This window comes from Pteropus vampyrus, unplaced genomic scaffold (assembly GCF_000151845.1).
Source record: "Pteropus vampyrus isolate Shadow unplaced genomic scaffold, Pvam_2.0 Scaffold40, whole genome shotgun sequence".
NCBI lineage: Eukaryota > Metazoa > Chordata > Mammalia > Chiroptera > Pteropodidae > Pteropus > Pteropus vampyrus.
This window is the reverse complement of record NW_011888821.1, coordinates 4,014,613-4,039,034: the sequence shown is the minus strand read 5'-3', so window position 1 is coordinate 4,039,034 and position 24,422 is coordinate 4,014,613. Positions and strand designations below refer to the sequence as shown.

Sequence of the window (24,422 nt, the reverse complement as noted above, 5' to 3'; positions counted from 1 at the left end):
TCGGTGTCCTACTCAGTTTGGTGTGAGTCCTGGCTGCACTGCTCACTACTTCCTCCTCTGTGGGCCTCGGTTTCCGCATGCATCAATAGGGCCTCATATCAGCACTCCCCCCACCCCCAGAGCTGCTGTGGGGTGCCGAGAGGTAGCACACTCTCTTGTTACCTTTTCCAGGTAATAACAACCGTTACACCCAGTGAGCACCTGCAATGCGCCCAGCGCTGCTCTGAGCACTTTACATACATGGACTTACTTTATCCTCCAAACCAGGGGTCCCCAACCCTGGGCCACACAGCAGGAGGTGAGCAGCAGGCAAGGGAGAGAAGTTTCATCTGTATTTGCAGCCACTTCCCAGCGCTAGCATCACCACCTCAGCTCTACCTCAGATCCTCAGGCATTAGATTCTCATAAGAGCACCAGTCCCTGGTGCCACAAAGGTTGGGGACCACTGCTCCAAACAACTGAATGGGGCAGGGAGCTATAGAAAGTGAGGGACCTGCCCAAGGTCACCGGCTAGTGAGAGGCAGAGCCAGGATTTGAACCCAGGAAGTCTAGCTTCACTGCCCCTGTGCTCGAACATCCATTGTCTTCAACAAGCACTGCTGAAGGATTGGTGTAAAAGCATGACACTGAAGGATTGGTGTAAAAGCATTACACTGTCACACTAATTGGAGGAGCAGGTAGCCAGCCCTGTGGAACAAAAGCTCAGGGACAGTTTACCCATCATTCATCAGGTGGCCCTCTGACCTGACGATCATTATGGCTAGCCATAATACATAATTGTTTCCCATTTTTGCCTCATATACACAGAGCTCCCAACATCATAGGTCACGGTGGCCCATAGCATAACCAACAGCACCACAGTACGTGGCTTTGCAACTGGCTGCAGAGGGAAACGGGCCGAGACTTGCTGCAGAGTGAGCCTCTTCTCATTCAGGATGAAGTGACCAGCAAGCAAACATCAGACCGGAACAACTCCGGGGTGATGTATGGGGGCGAGTGTTACGTGCCAAATCCTGAGTGACGTGGGGCTGCGGAACCAAAGCCCACCGCGTGTCCGGAACGCACAGCCACGACCACACCAGTGAGGCGTCTGGGCAATGCTGCCAAATTTCACGGGGAAAATAAAACCTAGCGAGGGGGAAACATGAAGAGGTAACAGGCCACTTCCATTAACAAGAGGAGCATGGCAATTCTTCCCCACGAAATGGCCAATTATCAGGGGGCATCGCAGCCGCAGAGGCATAAACCAAAGCAATGCCCATTTACCTGGAATCGGAACGAACTCTGAGCTCAGGAGACGTGCACCGCACACTCGCTCAGCACTCTTGTGGGGAACAGCAGGGAACATCGAGACAGGGCTGTGACTTCCTAGACGGCGACCTCTGGGATCTTGCTGGGTCTGTAGGAGACCGACCTCACCGCCCGGCCTTCTCCACCCCAGGTCATCTTCTCTGTCTCCCACAATGCCACGCCTGGCAGTCAATCAGGAGCTAATGAATGCTTATGGGATGAATTAATTGCAAGATATTTATGACCGAAGAGGGATATTCGATGCTTGTGCAAAATAAAATATACTTTTTCATTAAATAATGATATATCGAGCACTTATTTGGTATTTCCTTAGGAAGAGTATTTTACTATATTGTTTTGTGAAAAAAGATAATGGACTATGAAAGATTGGTGACCCTCAGGCATCCAAAATATTAGGTCCAGAACCCTACATCTCATGCTAAACTGGAAGTGACTATGATTGCAGATGGTGACCTAAGGACACAAAATAGAAACAGCATGAAGATTCGGGGCTAAATACCTGCAGTCCCCTGCAACTGGGTGACAACAGAATGATCACTTACTTATCCTCTGGGAGAATGGGAGATAATACGACCCCACTCTCTGGGTTATTATGAGTCTTAAATGAGATGATAGAAGAACTCGCATGTTCCTCTTCTCTAAAATGGAAAATGTCCCCTCTCCCCTTGACCCGGTACGTTTCTTGCACACTGGCCTCTCTCTGATCCCAGACAGCCGCTCATTCCCACTGAGGGCTCTGACTCACCATTTTCCATGCCCTGATCATCACAAGCCTTGCCCCCAACCCACCCCCCAACTCTCATCGGGGTGAGCGAGCTCCTTATCCTTCAGTCCTCGCATCTAATGTCATCTCCCCAGGGAGGATTCCCTCACCATCACCTCCCAAACCTGTTTGCTCTTTCTTCCCAGATCTGGTCTTAAGTCATGTGTTGACTTAAGTCATGTGATGCCTTGTGTTGACAAGCTTGTTTACTGGTTCCTCAGCCCAGAATATCAGGACAGGGGATTTCATCTGTCTTGGTCATCCTGTGTTCCCTGAGGCCAGCACAATGCCTGCCCGGAATGTGTGGGTGCTCCAGAAACCCCTGCGTGGGGAGGGAGAAGAAAAGGGGAGCAGACCCGCCAGCCGGGCACACAGCAAGTGCCCAACAGATGGGCGCCGCTCGTACCAGGGAGTGACCCATCCAGAGGCAAGTGTCACCAGAACAACATCATCTGAGGGAATTAATGTGCTTTTCTTTTTCCTTCTCTTTGCTCATGAAGCTCTTGAGAACCTGTCCCTGTGCCTGGCTGGAGGTTACCAGGAAAGTCCCCTGGGGGCAGGTTAGAAGCATCTCAGCAGGTGGGCAGCGGGCAGCAATCTTCAGGCCAGCCTGGCCTTAGAACTCACTGGAAAACTTCACTAACTGTCTCCTGGGATGAGCCGTACCCACCTGCCATGTCTATCGTCCTTGGTCAGGCAATGAGTGACACACACCACTCCCCTCCCGGCCCGCTGTCATTAAATTGCTGGAGCACCAGGAGAGGGAAGAGGACAGAGAAGTCCTATTCTCACCCACGTGTGGCCCCAGCTTCCCGTCAGGCAAAGCACCCCAAGCAAAACCAGGTTTCCTGGCTGGAGGACTTTGGCACTGACCAACCTGGATCTCTCTGCTCATTAGACACGGTGTTCAATTCCCTCACTGAGATTCGTTATTTTGAGACAATCGATGTTTCCTGCAGGAACCACGCTAAACACCAGAGACAAAGAGGTTAAGACATTCCCATTTCACTCAGTGAAAACTCCCAAGTCTGCCAATGGCTCGCAAGGTGCCACATGCCATGGCCCCTCATTCCCCTTCCTCCTCCTCCTTGCTGTTGCTGACACACCGGGCACGCTGCTGCCTCAGGGCCTTTGCACTGGCTCTTGCTGGTCAAAATATTCTTCCCCGCAGATATGTGCATGACTCGCTCCCTCACTTCCTTCACGTCTATACTCAAATGTCACCTTCCCAGTGAAGCCCAGCCTGGCCACTCTGTGGAGAACTGCATCCCACTCGAGCCGCCTTTCACTGCCCCCTCTCCCTTATCCGCTTCCCTACTGCTGCCTTTCTACGTTCTAATATGCAATATTTACTAAGAGTGTTATTGTTCCTCTCCTTCTTCCCAACGCAATAGAAGCTCCCAGAGGTCAGGAGTCTTTGTTTCGTTCCCTGGTATATCTGCTGTGCTTAGAACAGCGCCTGATATTAGCCCAATAATTATTTGTTGAATAGATGAATAGATAATGCTGACCCAGCTTTAAGGAACTCAAGAGTCTGGTTAAAAACCTCAAATGCCCAAAGATATCAGGCGACTGATGAAAACTAACGAAGCCCCAGGACAGAGTCTACACCAGCACTGTTGGTGCCTCGCTTTTCTGACCCCATCCTCGATTTTTCTGATTTTAGCAGAAACCTGGAAGGAGTCACCAGTGGTTCAATACAGGCTAGTCTCAGGGCAGACTCATTCAGCAGGGGGCGTGACACTACCTCACACCCCGGAGCTGTCTGTCTCCAGCCTTGTGGCCGCCCCAGCCCTTTCTGTGTCATGCTGCCGGGCAGACACAAAAAAGCCAGCTAGGGTCTGAGTCACGGAAATTCTCCACCCCCACCCCCACTTTGCCCACTCTGTTCTTCCCTTTTGGCTCCTCCGGGATGGGACCATTCTGAGAAACCCTGGCCCTTCTCTGGCTCACCGGATCGGGAACAGCATCCCCAGCCCCTTGGGTCCAGTCACCTGCAGCCCTGGCTGAAGGGTGCCCCTCTGTGAGCCTCCACACCATGGGACTGCCTCGGTCAGTTGTCCAGCCCCACCTCTGCAGCGGGGGAAGGGAGAGGCGATTGTTTCTAAGAGGTCACTCATCTACAGCGACGCCTTACTTGATATGTGCAACACGCTGCCCCCTGGGTTCTCTCTGATTCTGTCCAATCCTCTTCTCTGTGAACCAGCGCTGCCCCACTCAACACTTCTGCAGGCAACAGTGGTGCCTCGGAGCCCTAACCCCATTGAGGGAACACAGGATAGACCACAATGCCCCGCAAAAAGGGAGAATACACACGAGCTCTGATTCTTTTGTGGAAATGCTTGCAATGGTGCCAGTTAAGGCCTTTGATTTATACAAGTCTATTTTTTCCTTCGGTGTCATAATCGACCTTCTCCCCGAAGCCTATTACCACTTTCAGGAAGAAGAATGGGTGTCCTTCAGAACCGGTACTGATTAACCAGAGGTCACGAGTTAAGGTCAAGGTCACTGAAGGATGTGGGGGAACTCTAATCTGGGGGACTATCTTGCCTGCTGCATTCGCTACGCGGGAGGCTTGTCTGATTCAAGCTTGGTTTGGAGAGAACACTGAAGTAGCAGCCGGAGTCCCCAAGCCCAGATTCGGCTTCTGCAAAGACAGGCCAGAGAGGCCAGGCTGCTGCTTTCTCAGTCACTGGCTCCACAGGCCACGTCCCAACAGAGTGTTCTGCTAGCAGAGGGCCCAGCTGCCAGGAAGGAAAGGTATCACGCACAGAACTGTCAGCTAATTTCATAGGTGTGCACTCACTCTTTCGGATCCCCAGAGAATCATCTGGAGACCATCCCAACTGGCCGAACTGGTGCCTACAGAGAGATGGCTGACATCCTCACTTTGTGACAGACGAGGGTATTCTCCTGAATTTTCAGTTCCCATTCTGAATTCACAGCCAGCCAACCATGTGAACGTACAACTGCTGGTTAAGTGTTTGCACTTTCCAAAGATCAGATCGGGGTGGCTCGGCCAGCGGGCCCGGAGTGCACAGAGGGCTCACCCCGCTGTCACTAAATGCTTCCTATTAGCGCTGTCACTGTGTCATCACTGTTGCTGACACTTGGCCCTCCGTGCCTTGGTCATAAGGCGCCTCCCTAAGGGGCATACTGAGTGTACCTCTATGTTAATCGTACCAAGAAGGGAGGTCCCAAGTAGGGGACATGGAGTTGTTCTGCCAGCTCAGAATCGAAGATCATGATAATGATAACATCTAATATTTAGAACTTGATGATCGCTAGGTTTTGGAAGAAGCTCTTTACGCTGCATGCAACCCTCTCTGAAAATCCACGTTTGTTATTCTAACTAGAGAGGTGAGGAAACTGAGGATTAGAGAGGTGTACTGACTTGCCCCGAGACACATGTAGTGAGACGAGGAGCCCGGATCTGAGGAGCCCGGGCAGCTGGCTCTGAAGAGTCCACTCCATTAGACCGCCTCTTAAGGCAGAATGTGGACCAGCCCCAAGGCAACCCATTCACACTGCCGGAGATGCTAGCCTCTGATCAAAGAGAAAGTGGCATGTGAGGGTCAGGCCCTGAGGCTATTTCTGTTCTGAGAGTCATTAAGAACCTCACAAGGGCCCTTGTGACCCCAACACTTCACCCATCGAGTCATTCATTCCTGCAGTAAGTGCCCCCTGAGCCTCTCTGGCAAGCCCTATGATGGCACAGACGATGCAGGCATCTCCGAGACACAGTTCCCTGTCCCCACAGGGGATGAGAAGCCCAGGGAGGGCAGGGGGTGGGCAGGGGTCACGTCTCCCCTGTGCACCACTGCGTCTCTGTTGAATAATGGATGAATGAATGCAAAAACTAAGGAAACTATCCACAGAAACCCAGGATGAAAAAAGTCCCTACTTAAAAAAAAAGTACCTACAGGTCATGAGGCATATCCCATAATCTAATCTATACGTTCATTTTGCAAAAGTAATGAGATGTTAGCAGTTTCAGAATTAGTGTTCTCTCATTCTATTTCCCTGGCAAGAAACACTATCTGCTGTGCATTAGAATTATAGCAAGAATTATCCCTTAGAAAGAACCATATGATTTTAATGCACAGACGAATTTCAATTAGACATTTACCTAACCATGCTGATGTGTTTTAAATTTAACCCTAAATTACAGACTTTTCAAATAACTCTGCTTGCCCCTCTCTGCTTCTCTCTCTTCAATTTTGGTTTGGTTTTGTGAAAGGTCTGCTGGTAAAATGAAGCAATACCAGTAACTTATCTATAAATTACGGGAAGGAGAAAGTAGGTTAAAAAAGACCAAGAAACTTAAAACAAGTATGACCAAACCACATCCGAGTCAGGCAGGAAACAACAGGAGACTGTTCTTGCTCAGAGGGAAGGAAGGTAAATCTTACCAGGACTATTGTCAAACAAATCATAAATGAGAGTCACCTCCACTCTTCCCAAATTTCAACTGCCGTCATCAGAATACAACAAACTTTGATTTCGCACTGGGGTAAGGCAAAAACCGGAAGTAGAAAGCTGACACTTTCACTTGGGCTGGCAATTCCTTCCACATTCAAAAGAATCTCATTTTCAGTTCAGGCATCCACCACAACGAGCGTCTGCATGTCTGTCACATTGGAGGCACGACCTTCATCCTAAGCAGAGGCCACTGGGAGGAAGAACAGATCTAAATGCTCCCTCTGATTAGAAGCTTCACCTAAAGTGGGTATCCTAAGCTGAGAGGTCACCAGTAACTTTTTGCAGTTTGCTTTTGCTCAAATTGTAAACCCCATGTATGAATGTCAATATCCTGCTTGTGGTACTGTACTTGAGTTTTGCAAGATGTTACCATTGAGGGAAAACTAGAGAAAGGGTATTATTATTCCTTACAACTGCATGCCAATCGATTTCAACGAAAAAACCCTGCAAAACCCAGTGTCTTGATGATCTCTGGGTTCATCTTGGAACACCAAGTCTCACTTCAGCAGTGAGTGTCTTATAGGAAGACATCCTACGATGAAGCCGTAGCAGCTCTCTGGAAATCATGAGACAAAACAAAGTCTAATACGTTGCCACTAAATGGAGTATGAGGTAGCAGCAGGCTGGGTGGGGACCAGGCGAATTTAACGGCAAACTCACACTTCATGTGATGGAGGCCACCCCTGAGAAGCTTCCCGCAGAAACGAGCACGATGGGAACCAGATCTTCTGACTGTTCAAGACAACCCCGAAATCTGGGTTTTCATGTGAAACTTCCCAAATTTCCTTTTAAACACTGTGAACATCAAACCAAACAGCTCTGAGGGCCGGGTTGCAACCTGTATATTTCCTTCCCATCCTCACCAACAGCCCTCCTGAGTAGGGCTTGATCTCTGTTTTCCAAATGGGGTGAAACAAGGTGGTCCACTGATTGGCGAGTCCTCAGCAGCTCTGACTGGGAGGTCCTGCCGATTCTGCTGACCTAGCACTTGCGTTTGTTCTGCAAAAGCGAATTTAAGAACGCTGCAAAGAAATCTCTCTGGCTCCTTGGACACCGAGTCAGCTCCGTATTTTCTAGTCCACGTGTTGTCATGACACGGACCAGTAGGGGAGTCCTTCCTGTTCAATACCTGTCACCCCTGTCACCTCTAGGTCAAACCCTCTCAGCAAACACTACTCCCTCCCTTTAGAGCACTTACTATAAGACTCAAGATAGTATAGCCCTTTGTATACTTGATCAACGCCTGTCTTTCCTGAACCATAAGGCTCCAAAACAACAGAAACTATTTAGGATTTTGTATATTCCCAGAACTAGCACGATGCCAGAGCCAACGAAAGGGCTTAAGAAACACTTGCTGAATGAATCAAAGAAGGGATGGGCCAGACAGGGGCCATGAAAAGGCCCCATTCAATTCAGCTGAACTAACGCCACCACCAACAAGGACAGAAAGTTTCTGGGAACCTTTTCAGAGGCTCAAATGCCGCCTTAAAGAGCAAAACGGCCTAGCCGATCCATCGTGCACCAGAAAAACCAGAAGTGCAGGGGCCTCTGGTAATTGTACACCATGCGGTTCTGGCCTTTCATGCTACAGGATGGCCCTCCGCCCACTCACTCAGATATGGCGACAGAGCAGACTACCCAAGGGTGCGGCCAGCCTGCTATCTGTATGGCTATTGCCTGAGAATTTGGCCACAGAGCCAGAGCCCTCATGAAACAGCCTTTGTGAAAAACCCTGCACTCATCTCAGGCACGCCTGCCGAGGCCATGCTGCTGCGGATACAATGACAGACAAGATGCCTGCCATAAGCTGCTGAAAGCCGGTAAGATCTCTGACAGGAGGGAACCAGGCACCAGGGCCTTCCATACTGGGTTTGGAAGAGCACAGGTACAAAGGCAGAAACATGGGGCACACCGGGGAGAGAGCGAGCTGGACCAGCGCTGAGGTAGCCTGCAGCTCAGGACACATAAGCCGGAGGACAGGAGGGAGGGCAGGCGAGACACACAGGGGCCAAGCTGGGAAAGCCTCGCTGGTCTTCCAGTGTTTTCCTTCAGCACAGCACAAAACGCACAAACATGCGCTGTATGGGCCACAGTTGGGTGACCACTGAAAACTTGGGAGATTTTGCATCAAAATGCAGAATCCCAGCTTCTCCGGAAACGTGAGAAAACTTGGCGATACTGCATCCATATTCCTGCAGAATGACTGCAGGCGGGGGTAGAACAGCAACTGCTCACAAAGGATGCAAACACTCTCCAGTTTGCCACGGTTCCAGCAACTCCCTGCTGCTCTCACATGGGACCTACGTCTTCACAAATGTTTCAGGTCCAGCCTCTGCAGCTATTTGTGACTTAGACAAGGTCTCTCTCATTCTGTCCCCACAACGGTGTCTCGTGGATACACAGTCTGGGGCCCCGTTCAACAACACACAACCAACGAATCCACTCTTGGTACCGACCCCTGGATTTTCCTAGGTACCCATTTCAAGACTCTGATTAGGTTCCCAGGCCAGCTTATGCATCATCATTGCTGTAAGTAGAATGTTGGTTTCTGGTTTTAAAGAAACACAGAGATTACCAAAATGAGCCCTGTGGCCTCTTATCAAGGTCGAGAAGTAGTCCCGACCCTAATGACTTACACAACTTCTCTGAACATCCTGTTCGGGCTTAGCGTACATCTCTGACAGATCGCCATTCAGAATGACTTCAGCTAACGAGTTCACCAGGGGTGCATGATGTATAATTAGGAAGACCTGGTGAGAAAGAACAAATAGGGTTTGCATTAAAGCATGCAGTCTTTCAACCATTCTGCCTCGACCTGCAGCAAGTCTGGGCTACAAAAGTCCAGTATTAAGCAGCAGTCCCTGTGATTTAAAATCCAAAGAATAGGTCACATTCAGAAGACACCAGTTCCACGTTTCTCCTTTCAGGGCTGGCCCCTCCTTCATTCAGACTGTTGCCTATTTGGCTGGCTGCTCTTCAGCGGAAGGAAGTGCATTAAAAGCGAGACTGTCCCTCATGGCTGGGTGAGGCCAAATCCAGCTGAAGTGAAGCAACGTGGGAAAGGAGTAGCCAAACCAGCACACTCCTTCCTCTCCACAGGCATCTCAGTGTCAAATTCGATTATGATAAGACCAGAAGGCACCGGCCCAAGACTTTAGTTATACGGGAAGAAGGGGCCACGAGTCTTGTTCTAATAAAGGACTTGGCAAAGGGTCGGCTACACAGTGATCCCACCACTCGAGCAAACAGTGAGCCCTGTGGTGGGCTTTGCCACACCAGGATTCTGTTGCAGCATGGGTAAGTGTGGAAACTGGGGAAGAAAAGCCACACGAGTCAGAGACGGACCTAGTCATGCCAGGATGCAAAATCAGAAGGCACTGGGCCATCTGGGATGGCACTGCTACCCCGCCCTGCTGCCCAACGCTCAGAGGAACGGCTTCAGGAATCAGAGTATTCAAAACTGCCTTGCAAAGCTGGTTCAGACACACTCGCTGCTTTGCTTTAAAATGTAAAGGCAAACCGGTGCAGCACAGAGTGGGGTTATCAACTACCTGTGTATAAATGGGGCGTGTGCACACATTTACATGTGCTTACATATGCGTGCGACAGGGTTTCTCAACCTTGGCCACAATCCTGCGCTGGGAGCCGTCCTATGCGCTGTAGGGTATTTGCCAGCATCGCCGGTCTCCACCCACTAGATGCCAGTAGCACCCCCCCACCCCAGTTAGGACAACCAAACATGTCTCCAGGTATTGCCAAACGTTCCCTGGGGGAAGAAGGGGTGTGAGATCTTCCCTAGGTGAGAACCCCTGGCAAAGAACGTTTCCGGAAGGACAGAGGAAAATCCTGTAACTATAGTTGTCTCTAGGGACAGAAATCAGGAGGTTGAACAAAAGCAGAAAGGAAACTTGGTTTTTACCTGCTTGAACTTTTTAACTTAAAAAAAATTTTTTTTTTTTAAATAAATATTGTAAAAAAAAAAAAGTAAAGGCAGAAACTGAAACACTGGCTGCCTCTGGGGAGTACGACTGGGTGCTGGGAGGTTAGGGGTCAGAGGGAGACCTCTCCCTGTATGTCATTTTGTATTGTTTGAAGAGGGAAATATATTGTTCAAAAAAATAAACATAATTCAAATGAAAGGTAGACAGACTGGCCAAATGTGGTACTCACCGAGGGGGGGAAAAAAAAGCACATCTGTTTTTAAAATACCAGGGTGACATTTACTATCATAGTATCATAGAAACTACAGTGAATGATCTCGAGTTCACCTACATCCAGGGCTGGGCAGGCATTCGACTGTTGGTAATTACGATGATGAGGAAGGTGAGCTTTCTCATCTTTATCATGGCCAAATTACTATCACACTTAACCACAAAACAAACCCCAATCACCAAGTTCATTCATTCCATAAACACCTATTGTGCACCTTGTGTGACCTTAATTTATTCATTCTTTTTGTCAGGCCACAAACATTCAGTGAGCATCCATCAAGACCCACCGGACAAAGGCCAACCAATTCTTGCCTGTGGACACACACAGGGTTCATTCTTCTCTGGACTCCAGATGGGGAAAAGTGAGGGGAGAGCCAGTCACTGCATGGTACGTGGAAGTATGCGCAGGCTGGGCTCGAAAAGCTGGGCCACCCTGTCTCAACCACACTCATGTTACAAGTGACAGTTTAGTTTCACCAGGACAAAAATCCCATCACACTAAATTAATGTTACTGTGAATTTTCTTGGCTTTGTGGCTGTGCTTGTAAAATAATTTACAAAGATGCTTGGATATAGGGCTTAAGGACACAAGATTTATACCTGCTCCGAGGTTTTCACACACTTAGGCACCATTACGATGAAGCTACGTGAGAATGCAGGAGAGAGAAGGCTCTGTCACACCAGCTGGAGGACATCGAACTAAAGGCTCCGCTTTCTGTGAGATACTAAAACAAGTAACTAGGCGCCTGAGCTGCAGGTCCTTCAGTACGAAAGGAGAAAAAGGGGCTCTTAGAGAAGCGGCATGGCCGAACCCCTTGCTCCTGGGAGGAGACCGTGCCATGCAACGCTCCGACAGCTGAAGGGTCTTGAGGGTGTGTTCCATGAGATTCCTGTGGTTGAGCATCTGGCCTGTTTAGGCCCTGCCAGACTCCCAGAATCCCAAGCGGGAGATGCTGGCGGATTCGTAATGAGGTGGCGGAAAAAGCTGCCAGGAGAGGCTGGAGTTTGCACTGAGCTCCGTCGCACAGAGGGGCATTCAGAAGGAGTCAGCACCAGTGCAGAGCTCCAAGCAAACAGGGACCCCAGAACATGGCTCCGGGGGTGAAGAAAGCAAAGCGGGCCGCCGCAGTTCCCAATGGGCAGAGCGGCTGGGAGCAGGCTGGGTCTGCCTTTCTCCTCAGGCCAAGGGGAGACAGCCCCACTTCAAACTCAGAATGGCCCGGGGACCGAGTTAGAAGGACATTCAGCAAAGCAAATAAATACCTGTGCCATTGCAGAAGTGAGAACAGAGCTCTGGTCAAACGTTTGACTACTTGACAGTCTAATGAGATGGCCTCAAAGTCTGGACTGCTTGTAATAAAAATATTTTTAAAGTTATGTAACTGGGTCACCATGGAGTTTTTCCCTTCTTGTAAATATTACATAATTATAAGAAGGAAACACACTTGTTTAAGGGGAGAGGCAGACAAATTGGCTCGAGACGCAAATCTGGGAATTGAGGCTGTTACAAGATACCTTCCAGAAGGTAATGTGGGAACTAGAACCAGGATAAAGCCTTTAAAAACAGCCTCATTAATGGAAGTTTGTTAACCCAGGGTTGCTGTGTGTATGTACACACTGGGTCCTGCAGTTTGGAGCTTATTTCAAAATTCCACGAATAAGGCCCAGGAGTCTGCATTCCCAAGGTATTTACAACACTCCTTGGTTGTCCTGGAAACCCCAGTCCCCATGGTAAAACAACTACCTAAGTGCCAGGTTAGATTTATTTTTTCATTTCTTGTTAAATTTCCATCTACTACCATGAAGAAGATACTAGCACCTCCTCTCAGTGTCTACAAAATAGAGCCCTCTTTCCTTTTATTGTTATTTTATTTCAAAATGGGGGGGGGAGGGGGACGCTGAGAGAGAAGACAAGGCAATGTGACCTGGAATATTTCTAGGGGCGTTCTAAGGCCTCCTAAATGTGTTGGGGACACGGGCAAATGATCAGACATACCTGCGACAGAAGATAGAGCGAAACTGGCAGGCTGATTTTCGGCCGTTCTCCTCCCTAGCGGAAGTTGACGGGAAAGAGAGAGAGAGAAATCCGGTCACACAAGTGAGCAGCACAAAATACATGCGGCCAAAAGCCGTCTGTCTGGAGAGGAGGCACCCTGATTTCCTCCAGGCCCTGAGTGGTTCTGGCTGTTCTGGTTTAGTCAAAAGTCCACTCCGTAAAAGAAATTCAGTCTAACCCCATTCAATACTATCTGCAAGACCACGATTTTTCCAGCTGAGAAATCTTTCACTATAAGTCGCAGATTAGGGGCTGGACCCAAAAGAAAAACTGGCTCCTTAAATTACTAAGAATGTTAATTTCCCCCAGCTGGGGCACCAAGAGCCCAAGGCCAGGTCCGGCCAGAGAGGCCCCCGGAGGCCTATTCTCAAAAGCTTACACAATGGGGCAGGGACAGAATGGTCACTGTAGTCTTGGAAAAGCCCCTCATTTGTACTGAGCTTCAATGAGCTCTAGCTCACACCAACCCTATGAGGATCTTCAGGACCTTTGTTTTGCTCAGGAAGGTTAACTGCCTTGTCCAAGGTCACACAGTGAGGAAAAGGAGGCAGAATTTGAACCCAGGTCTGAAAACTCCACTTCCCATGCTTTCTGTCTGCCTCCCAGAGCTGCCTCTGCTGGGTCTAGTTAGGCTTGCAATTTTCTTCTGTGTACTCTTTTTCAGTGAGAATCTCCATCTTCCGTTTCCAAAAAAGAAAGTTAACCCCCCTTGGGACACATCTGCAGAGGCTGAAGCCCCTGCAGAGTAACCAGCTGGCTCTGTCCCTCCTCCTGCCGAGGCCTCTGTCCCTTAACTCTGGGACAGGGCAGAAGGTCTCTCCTCCCTGAAGCAGCGTTTCTCACAGGGGAAGCCTCTGGGGGCAGGTTTACTATGCAGACTTCTGGTCCACCCCAGATCTGTTGACCAGCATCCCTGAGAGAAGGAAGGGGACACCCGAGGATGCGCACTTGAACAGCACTCTCCCCATGAGGGAGCCTGAGCCTGCCAATGGGGGCAGTCATCACCCCGGGAGCTCTTCCTAAGTGTGTTTCATCCCTTCCCACCCATTCTGTGCAAGTTTTGTGGCTGGCTGGATCTTCTCCAAATCGATTAGCTCTGGCAACTACCAGAAAAAGTTACCAGGGATGAGAATACCTCAAGAGAAAGATGCACAGAAGCCAAAAACCTAAATTTGCACAGGTTTCCTGTTTCATTCTGATGTCAGGGTTCTTTTCTCATTCACTTTTAGAGTTTTGCAGTCTATACACACACACACTTTCTCTTTCTCTCCCTGCCACCTTCCCCTAATTCAGGAAATAAAAGGAAAGGAAAGGAAAACCACTGCTTTGAAAGGACTTTTTCTCAGCTCAAAGCCTTGGTCCCTTGCAAAGCTTAGCCCTTTTCAAGGTGACTGTTTTCCCCCCTTCTGAAGATGACTTTCAGCCCGCAGGAGCAGTGGGGCCAGGCCCCCAGGCCCACCTTGTCCTGGTTCTCCAGTGAGTACACGTAGAGGGGTAGGAAGAGTCTGTTGAGCAGGTGGTCCGTGAGCACGTCGTTGAGAAACTCACAGTTGATGATCAAGATGTCATTGAGATAGTGCAGGTGGTCCAGGTGTTCAGCTACAAGGTCGCTCAGTTTGCCCCGATTCCGGTGCCTGGCGAGAGAATGACAATCTCAGCCTGGAATCCGAAGCTTGAGCCCTTGGGCCTAGCATCAATGGCCTGAGACTTAGGTCACTGGGGGACTCAACAATAAATATTTGAGCTACTCTCAAGAGACACCTATCCTGGCTCTACTGGTAAGATACACAATGGGAATATAGACATGTCCATGCTAATCGATTTTAGGGGACTTCCGGGATCCCCTCACCTTCTGGAGGCCTCAGTATAATTCACCCCCTACCACCATCACAACCGCAAAACAAGATGTGTAAACAAAGCAAAAATGAGCTAAGCTCTTAGCGAGCCATTTCACAAGAGCAGCCACTAGCCAGTGTGGCGAGATCCCCTGGCTCCTAAGATAAGCAGTATTAATAGAGCAATAAATCTTTGCTAATTAAAATACTCCAGAGAAGTTCTGAAGAAAAAGGCAGGCCTCAGCAGCTGCTTGGGACCCACTGGCCCTGACAATATGTGGAACAAAGTGCACATCCCAGCAATAAGCAAGCTCGTTGGGTTCCATGGGTGAGTCAGTTTCCCCCATGCCAAGGACAGAGCCCCTAAAACAGCCAGCGGGCATTTTCCCTACTCCCCAAAGTACTGTCTGTTGCAAAGAGCAATCTAGACAGAGTAAGACACTGTGTTTGTATTATGAGTATTACTCAAGTAATAGATGGTCATTTTAGAAAACAGAAAATTTAAAAAAAAATAAAAGCAAAAAGAAATCTAAGTCTCCTACAGTCCCACAACAAACAGTCTGTTTTTTCCACATTTCTGTCCCTCTACAGTCACACCTAAAATGCAGGTTGTACGATTATCCCTCTAACCATCTATGCTTTTAAAAAAATAAGTAAAAACGGGATTGATTTTGCTTCTTTTACATAATTTTGGATAATTATTCCTCATTACGCTTTAATAAGACACTTAGTAAATATTTATAGCAAATATGTGTTGCAAAGCAGTAAATATTTATAGCAAATACATGTTGCGAAGCCTAACATTATAACAAGTATCTATGAACCCACCGCCCAGAGGCCTAGAACATCGGCGCATGCAACGTTTTGCAAGCTTTTACCCTGCTTAGGACAATGTGGGGATTTTTCTTTAGCAGGATATTCAATGTACTTCACTTTTTAAAACATTACTTCAAAAAATATCTTAGTGAATATATGCAGATGGGTTTTAAATAATACTGATAAGCCGATAATAAAAAGGAACAGCTCCTGGCCCAGCCTCCAGCGGAGGCAGTTTTTCACTCTTTTTAGTTCTTATGGATAGTTCCCCCCACATTTCTATAAAATCTGTGAGGACCTCTATTTTGCGACTCAGCCATTTCAGATATTACATGTTGACATCCTGTATGACAGAGCCCTTTGTGTTCCCTCTGCTTCATCACCCCAATAGCCATCAGCAACTGGTGTTGACGTTATCATAACCATTCACTGCAGAGCCAAAGAGAGGACTAGGGGTTCATTTCCTTCCTTGCGTCACTTTTCGCTTCTTTCTGGAGTTAAGTACGTCCTTATGTTTCACGTCCATGCTGTTCACATCCACATGGCTCCTTATGTTCCCAAATGCTCCATCAGATCTGCCACCCACCGATCCTTGCTTCTTTCTCAATACCAGAGCTAATATTCTCTCTAGCCCCCTTTCCCCTAGGAGGCCTTTCTGAGTCCCTTTATTGACCTGACCCCATCCAATGTGCCTCTCCCCAGGTCTGTGCAAAGCTGTTACTCTGGGAGCAGTGGTTTTCAACTGACGGTAATTTAGCCTTAAAGGAAAGATTTGGCAATGCCAGGAGACATTTTTGGTTGTCACAACTGGGAGAAGGGTGCTACTGGCATCCAGTGCATGGGGGCCAGGGAGGCTGCTGAACACCCTACAGGGCACAGACGGCCCCACAACAGAGAACCATCTAGTTCAAAAGACCCGTGGTGCTGAGTTTGAGAAATCCTCATTCTTTGCTCTGGGGTCCAAATCACCATCTTTTTTAAAAATTATTTGCTGGGATATAATTCACATACCATAAAATTCACATTTAAAGTATAAAATTTGTACTTAATAATTTACATATAAAACTATATTCACAGAGTTGTCCGACCATCATCACAATCAATTTTAGAACATTTTTATCCTCTCTGCCCATAAAAAGACCTATACTCACAGGCGGTCATTTCCCATTTCCCCCACAAACCCTCTCCTCCAGCCCTAAGAAGCTGCTAACCTATAAATCTATGGCTTTGCTTATTCTGGGCAGGTCACATAAATGCAATCATATAAAACGTGGTCCTTTGTGTCTGGCTTCTTTCACGGAGCATAACGCTTTCCAGGCTCATCCATGGGGTAGCATGTGTCAGAGCTTCATTCCTTTTTATTGCTGAATACTATTCCCCTGTATGCAAATGCCACATTTCGTTTATCCGTTCACCAGCGAGGAATCATCTTCATCTTTTTACCAGCTGCCTAGCACCCCATCTGTAAGTGTACTCACCCCCTTGCAGTATTTCCCACTTTCCACTGTTATAAAAAGTGAAAAGGTGGGTGGAACCTTTGAGTGTGGAAGTCCGTATTCTGCCTACACATAGGCGGGTAAGTTTTGTTCTAATGTTTACTTTTTCCTCCCCTACTCTGTCTCCCTAATAAGCACCCCAGGAGGTCACTTACTCCTCATCAGTCTGCACACAGTTATCAAGTTCGATCACGTGGCTGCCGATGAACCAGACCAAATTGGAGAAGTAAGGGACAGCAGTTTTATCTCTGATATAGTGTAGCATGGCCTGGTTATCCACTGAGAAAATTCACAAAAGAAGAGAAAAAAAAAGTCAAGCTACCAAAAATAACTTGGGGGAGATTAAAAAAAAAAAAGCCACAATGAAAAAGCTCTCTATTAGAATCTGAATCTTTTCTGGCTTCCTGGAAATACTTTAAAATGGTTATCTTATTCATAAAACTATCCTCATCAAGGCAGTTCTTATGCTATTTTTACTGTTAATAAAATTAATTAATTGGGCTAAACATCAATAATGCATTAGAAAGCCTACTTATCAGCAGCGTGTTTAGCTAGGCTACAACGAAAGCTACACCATTCTCAAGCAAGTTTCCTGTATTTCCTGTACATGTAAGGATAAGCTAAGAAAGCAGAAAACCAGAGGTTAATAACTTACATGACACTGGAATAAGGAACACAGGAATCGTCATTGAAGGAAAGGCAAAAAACAGACAACGGTTAACAGGGTTAGGAACTGGGATGGTGAGACAGCTGCTCAGAGGGAGAGAGCTGGGGCAGGAGGCATCTAAACCAAAAGACACAGGTTAGAAGAGAACAAGAGAAAACAGAGAGGGAGGCGGCAGAACCGCAGCCCGGAGCAGGTCGCAAACTCAGAAGGCTGCGGGGCTGGCCAGTGACTCAACGAGTGAAGCGGGCAGGCCTGGTGTGCAAACTGGCGACCACGACCCTACAGCGGGCAGCTACTTCTCAGCACCATCTCACCACCGCCCTGCAGGTCTGTGGGCCCGCAATAGCCAATCTACCTTCTCAGATCAGAAACCCGGATTGTTACCTAAGACCTCCCAGTTTTTAAATATTGGCAACTATGTATTAAAAAATATATAACTAAGCCAATTAAAACCTGTCAGGGCTGGATTCCGCTCCCAGGCCCTCAGTTTGCGACCTCTGGATGGGCCCCACTGGGCCCTTAGGAAGGTTGGTTCTTCAATTTAACGTAATCCCAGACTAGGCTGGAGTGAGTCCCTGGGGAGCTCCCGCACCCTCCCCATTAGAGGTCATCTTAAGTAATAACATCGTAACTCCTGAAGGTCAATACCCTTTGGTCCCTGAGAAAATAGTCCCAGCTCCAGTATGGTGATTACAGGAAAATAACCCCAACCTTCGGCCAAGAAGATATTGCCTCGGAGGGCAACTCCAGGTCGGGAAACTTGTGAGCAGCCAGGCTTTGTGCTGGTGCCGGCAGGGAGCCCTGGAAGGCTTTCTCCTGGAGGCAATGATTTGGGCATTGAACACATCTTGAAAGAAAGAGGAATTTGCCGGGCTTGGCAGCTGGTGGAGAATACAATGCTGGCCCCTGCTGTCCATGATGTGAAATGCTTTTATATGTTATTTAAAGATAACATCCCCACTGGAAATCTATTTTATAGGCCAAAACAAAAACTTAAATCTAATATTTAAAAAAAGCAACTCTGCTTTTGTTTAATGAGTCCTGCATGTGCCTCTCTTAGGACACTACCACTTCTGTGTATGGGCACTAAGACTTTAGCATGCAGAACTGAGTGTGCAGGCTCAAGGCAGTGGCATAAAAATTTCAGTTAAGGGCCCAGTGAAATGGTCAATAACTACAAGCCTTTTGTGAGACAAGCAACCAGAGCTATGATAAACAGGCTCCCTGTTACCACCAGAGAATTCTATGCATAAACACCTGAGAGCAAGTACTAGCTGCCACGGTAGAAATCAGAAGGAAAACTTACCTTTGTAGACATTCAAAGTGATGGTTCTCACAGCAATTCGAACCATGCTTTCAGGATGGTTAAAAAATTTGATGGCTTCTGTGTACAGGGCAAAGTCATTAGTGTGCTAAAACGAAAGAATACCAAAAAGAAGTCACAAGCCCGTGAGACAGGCCTGCCCCTGACCCCAGCTTTCTGAACTCTACCAGAGACCAAGAAATGTTACCAAACATGAACCTTAAGCCAGTGGTTCATTCCCAGGGGGGACTGTGGGAAGGGATGGGGAGGCGAAACCATGGAAGAAACAGAAAAGGGTCCAGAACTGGGCTCATGTGTGATCTGCTCTACCACTTCTTAGCCGTGCGATGTAATATTTCTAGGCCTCTGTTTCTTCATCTAGAATATGGGGATAATAATTCTCACTTCATAACTGCTAGGATTAAATGAGGTTATTTCCAGCACAGTGCTAACCCCAGCACCTAGTACCTTAGAAGCACTCAATAGTAACGCCAGTTGTTATTAGATGCTGCTAAAAAAGGCAAGTGTCAAGTTTTCCTACATTCAGAATCTGTCTTGGCTTGTATATATTTCTCTATCTGGAAACACTAGAAGGGTTGAATAAGCGTTATCATGGAGGAGGAGGTCTCAGGAATCTTCTGACACTACAAAGGAATCATCGGAACAGACCCAAAAAGCTCAGAACCACAGAAGTCCACTGTGGCAGTCTTTAGGAAAAAAAGGCACAATAGGATCTGGGCCTGGAGACGCTCCACGACATGCTCTGCTGCCCCCTTCTGGCCAGTTTTCCCACATGGCCAACTGGAGGGCACTCATGGGCCATGAGGGTATGGGGAAGAGGCCACCTCCAGTGAGGTGACAACTGTCTATTAAGGACGAATTGACTTTGAGCACTAGAAGTCAAGTGTACACTTAACAGTAGCTACCGGAACGGCCCATGTAAAAGAGGACACCAAGTCCGCCTCAAAAAACGAGGCTCGTACCATTCCTCTGGTGACCAGCAGGACAGTTCTTATGCTATTTTTACCGTTAATAAAATTAATTAATTGGGCTAAACATCAATAATGCATTAGAAAGCCTACTTATCAGCAGCGTGTTTAGCTAGGCTACAACGAAAGCTACACCATTCTCAAGCAAGTTTCCTGTATTTCCTGTACATGTAAGGATAAGCTAAGAAAGCAGAAAACCAGAGGTTAATAACTTACATGACACTGGAATAAGGAACACAGGAATCGTCATTGAAGGAAAGGCAAAAAACAGACAACGGTTAACAGGGTTAGGAACTGGGATGGTGAGACAGCTGCTCAGAGGGAGAGAGCTGGGGCAGGAGGCATCTAAACCAAAAGACACAGGTTAGAAGAGAACAAGAGAAAACAGAGAGGGAGGCGGCAGAACCGCAGCCCGGAGCAGGTCGCAAACTCAGAAGGCTGCGGGGCTGGCCAGTGACTCAACGAGTGAAGCGGGCAGGCCTGGTGTGCAAACTGGCGACCACGACCCTACAGCGGGCAGCTACTTCTCAGCACCATCTCACCACCGCCCTGCAGGTCTGTGGGCCCGCAATAGCCAATCTACCTTCTCAGATCAGAAACCCGGATTGTTACCTAAGACCTCCCAGTTTTTAAATATTGGCAACTATGTATTAAAAAATATATAACTAAGCCAATTAAAACCTGTCAGGGCTGGATTCCGCTCCCAGGCCCTCAGTTTGCGACCTCTGGATGGGCCCCACTGGGCCCTTAGGAAGGTTGGTTCTTCAATTTAACGTAATCCCAGACTAGGCTGGAGTGAGTCCCTGGGGAGCTCCCGCACCCTCCCCATTAGAGGTCATCTTAAGTAATAACATCGTAACTCCTGAAGGTCAATACCCTTTGGTCCCTGAGAAAATAGTCCCAGCTCCAGTATGGTGATTACAGGAAAATAACCCCAACCTTCGGCCAAGAAGATATTGCCTCGGAGGGCAACTCCAGGTCGGGAAACTTGTGAGCAGCCAGGCTTTGTGCTGGTGCCGGCAGGGAGCCCTGGAAGGCTTTCTCCTGGAGGCAATGATTTGGGCATTGAACACATCTTGAAAGAAAGAGGAATTTGCCGGGCTTGGCAGCTGGTGGAGAATACAATGCTGGCCCCTGCTGTCCATGATGTGAAATGCTTTTATATGTTATTTAAAGATAACATCCCCACTGGAAATCTATTTTATAGGCCAAAACAAAAACTTAAATCTAATATTTAAAAAAAGCAACTCTGCTTTTGTTTAATGAGTCCTGCATGTGCCTCTCTTAGGACACTACCACTTCTGTGTATGGGCACTAAGACTTTAGCATGCAGAACTGAGTGTGCAGGCTCAAGGCAGTGGCATAAAAATTTCAGTTAAGGGCCCAGTGAAATGGTCAATAACTACAAGCCTTTTGTGAGACAAGCAACCAGAGCTATGATAAACAGGCTCCCTGTTACCACCAGAGAATTCTATGCATAAACACCTGAGAGCAAGTACTAGCTGCCACGGTAGAAATCAGAAGGAAAACTTACCTTTGTAGACATTCAAAGTGATGGTTCTCACAGCAATTCGAACCATGCTTTCAGGATGGTTAAAAAATTTGATGGCTTCTGTGTACAGGGCAAAGTCATTAGTGTGCTAAAACGAAAGAATACCAAAAAGAAGTCACAAGCCCGTGAGACAGGCCTGCCCCTGACCCCAGCTTTCTGAACTCTACCAGAGACCAAGAAATGTTACCAAACATGAACCTTAAGCCAGTGGTTCATTCCCAGTGGGGACTGTGGGAAGGGATGGGGAGGCGAAACCATGGAAGAAACAGAAAAGGGTCCAGAACTGGGCTCATGTGTGATCTGTTCTACCACTTCTTAGCCGTGCGATGTAATATTTCTAGGCCTCTGTTTCTTCATCTAGAATATGGGGATAATAATTCTCACTTCGTAACTGCTAGGATTAAATGAGGTTATTTTCAGCACAGTGCTAACCCCAGCACCTAGTACCTTAGAAGCACTCAATAGCAACGCCAGTTGTTATTAGATGCTGCTAAAAAAGGCAAGTGTCAAGTTTTCCTACATTCAGAATCTGTCTTGGCTTGTATATATTTCTCTATCTGGAAACACTAGAAGGGTTGAATAAGCGTTATCATGGAGGAGGAGGTCTCAGGGATCTTCTGACACTACAAAGGGATCATCGGAACAGACCCAAACAGCTCAGAACCACAGAAGTCCACTGTGGCAGTCTTTAGGAAAAAAAGGCACAATAGGATCTGGGCCTGGAGACGCTCCACGACATGCTCTGCTGCCCCCTTCTGGCCAGTTTTCCCACATGGCCAACTGGAGGGCACTCATGGGCCGTGAGGGTATGGGGAAGAGGCCACCTCCAGTGAGGTGACAACTGTCTATTAAGGACGAATTGACTTTGAGCACTAGAAGTCAAGTGTACACTTAACAGTAGCTACCGGAACGGCCCATGTAAAAGAGGACACCAAGTCCGCCTCAAAAAACGAGGCTCGTACCATTCCTCTGGTGACCAGCAGGATGCTCTTCCGGAAGCATCACTCTGGCCTTGAAATTCCAAAGTTCTGCCCTCCCAGCCAGGTGCACAGAAGCCCACCTGCACCTGAGTGGAGGGAGAATCTGGCCCCTTCTCTGGTCTGTCTGACCTTTGCAGGTGGGTTTTCTTCCACCAGGGAGAGTCCCTTGGAGAATGCTATGTCATTCATCTGGTCTCTGGACGCGTTTATTGAACATCTACTATGTGCTAGGTACTGGGTCACACAATGTTAAATTTTCAAACTGCCACACGTTTTGTGGTTGACAGCTAGTATTTCTTCCCTTTGAAGCCAGCTCTTCCCCAAAGAAAAAGAAAAGCAAGGTTCAGGTCGCCGTCGCTGCATCATATGAGGATAGCTGGATGGATTCTGCCCAGACTCAGACGATATGTTTGAGACTGCAGTCTGACTTCAAATACAGGCCGTGCAGCATGTGCAACGGCCAATCAGAAGATGCCTGCCATGTGGCTGTGTGATAGCTGGCCTCCAAGGTGGCCCAATGATCCTGATCTCCTGTGTTACACACTCGTGTTGTCCTCTCCCACAATGAATCAAGCCTCGCCCTTGTGGCCTAAAGACTATGGCAGAAGTGATGGTGTGTGGCTTCTGATGCTGGCTCATAAAAGGCATTACAGTTTGTTTTGGTCTCTTGGATCATTTAATTCTGGGGCAAGCCAGCTGCCATGCCATGAGGACCTTCAAGCAGCCTCTGGAGAAGCTTATATAACTGAAGTCTCCTGACAACAGGCAGTACCAACAGGCCAACCCTATAAGCTAGTCATTTGAAAGCAGATCCTCAACCCCAATCCAGCCTTCAGATGACTGCAGCTTCACAAGATACCACACTAGAAATGTTCTGCCAAGCCACTCCCAAATTCTGGATGCACTGTTCAATAAATGTGACAGATTTCTAACCAGTGTTACATGAGAAGAGGTCTGCTAGGAGGCTTCTGGGAAAGAAGTTTTTGAAAGTTAAAAAGGAACACAAATAAGGAAGTGATCTCATCGGGCTTTTCAGCAGTGGCATGTGAGCATGTGATGTCTGGAGCTGCTGCAGCCATTCTGAGACCATGAGAGGTCGAGCCCAAGGATAGAAAAACCTGGGTTCTCGATAAAGTGGTTGAGCTACAGGATGAATCAGTCCCAGGACAGCCGGCATATGTACCTTTTGGCATGTGAAATAAATTGACTTTATTTTTCAAGCTACTTTTAATTGTGAAAACGAGAGCAATTTATTTATTTAAATTTCTAGTAATTCTCCCAAGGAATACCAGGGATGTTGACTTGTAAAGAACAGCAATAGCTATGATTTTAGGGAGCCAGATATATACTAGGTGTTTTCAAGACATCATCACATTTAATTCGATCCCTGGAAAACCCTACAAGGTATATATTATCATTCCCATTTCTCAGAGGAGGAAACTGAGGCTCAGAGGACTGGGGCTTTTCTAAAGTCACACAGCAGAGAAGTGGCAAAGCTGGGTCTGTCTAGAGTGCCTGATTTTCCCACACGGCAACATGACCCCAAGTCAACTTCCAAGCATTTTTCCCTGCCAGGTATAATGCTCTTAGGTAGCACAAATTGAATTTTACATCAAAAATGGAGAGGTAACTTATTAAATTTTAAAAAATTTTAAGCATGCCAAGGTCAAGTATTGCTGTGAAAGTCAGGAAATAGTGAATACATAAGTGCTTTGTAAACAGAGAGAAGGCCACCGGGAAAGAAGGTGCTGCTCTGACCAGCTAGCTTTCCTCTCAAAGGTACCACGTGGCAGTTACTTACCTCATTGTAAAAGAAGTGGACAGTGTGGTTGTTGAGTTTTAACGAAAGTGTTTTCAGGAACGATATGTAATACGCCATAATCTCCTCATCGGAAAAGTCAAATTTATGGACAATGATAGAATTTACATAGTTATTAGAGAGCAAATAATCTAGAGGGAGG

General features: G+C 47.5%; 1 protein-coding gene across 13 annotated transcripts in view; it reads right to left on the bottom strand.

Annotated features, from left to right (window-relative positions):
* The window catches only part of CLEC16A (C-type lectin domain containing 16A), a 205,279-nt gene that overhangs the window by 158,676 nt on the left and 22,181 nt on the right, over nucleotides 1–24,422 (bottom strand). For 9 of the 13 annotated variants that reach the window (XM_023529616.1, XM_023529617.1, XM_011358363.2 and 6 more), the window contains exons 4-9: nucleotides 24,263–24,411; nucleotides 21,464–21,569; nucleotides 17,126–17,249; nucleotides 14,283–14,457; nucleotides 12,764–12,817; nucleotides 9,193–9,306 (exon numbers count right to left, since the gene is read on the bottom strand). In XM_023529616.1, coding sequence (XP_023385384.1) covers nucleotides 9,193–9,306; nucleotides 12,764–12,817; nucleotides 14,283–14,457; nucleotides 17,126–17,249; nucleotides 21,464–21,569; nucleotides 24,263–24,411 — 722 coding nt within the window. Of the gene's footprint in view, nucleotides 1–9,192; nucleotides 9,307–12,763; nucleotides 12,818–14,282; nucleotides 14,458–17,125; nucleotides 17,250–17,625; nucleotides 17,632–18,943; nucleotides 19,082–21,463; nucleotides 21,570–24,262; nucleotides 24,412–24,422 lie in introns of those variants that run through there. The other 4 variants (XM_023529622.1, XM_023529618.1, XM_023529621.1 and 1 more) reach the window with 4 other exon arrangements.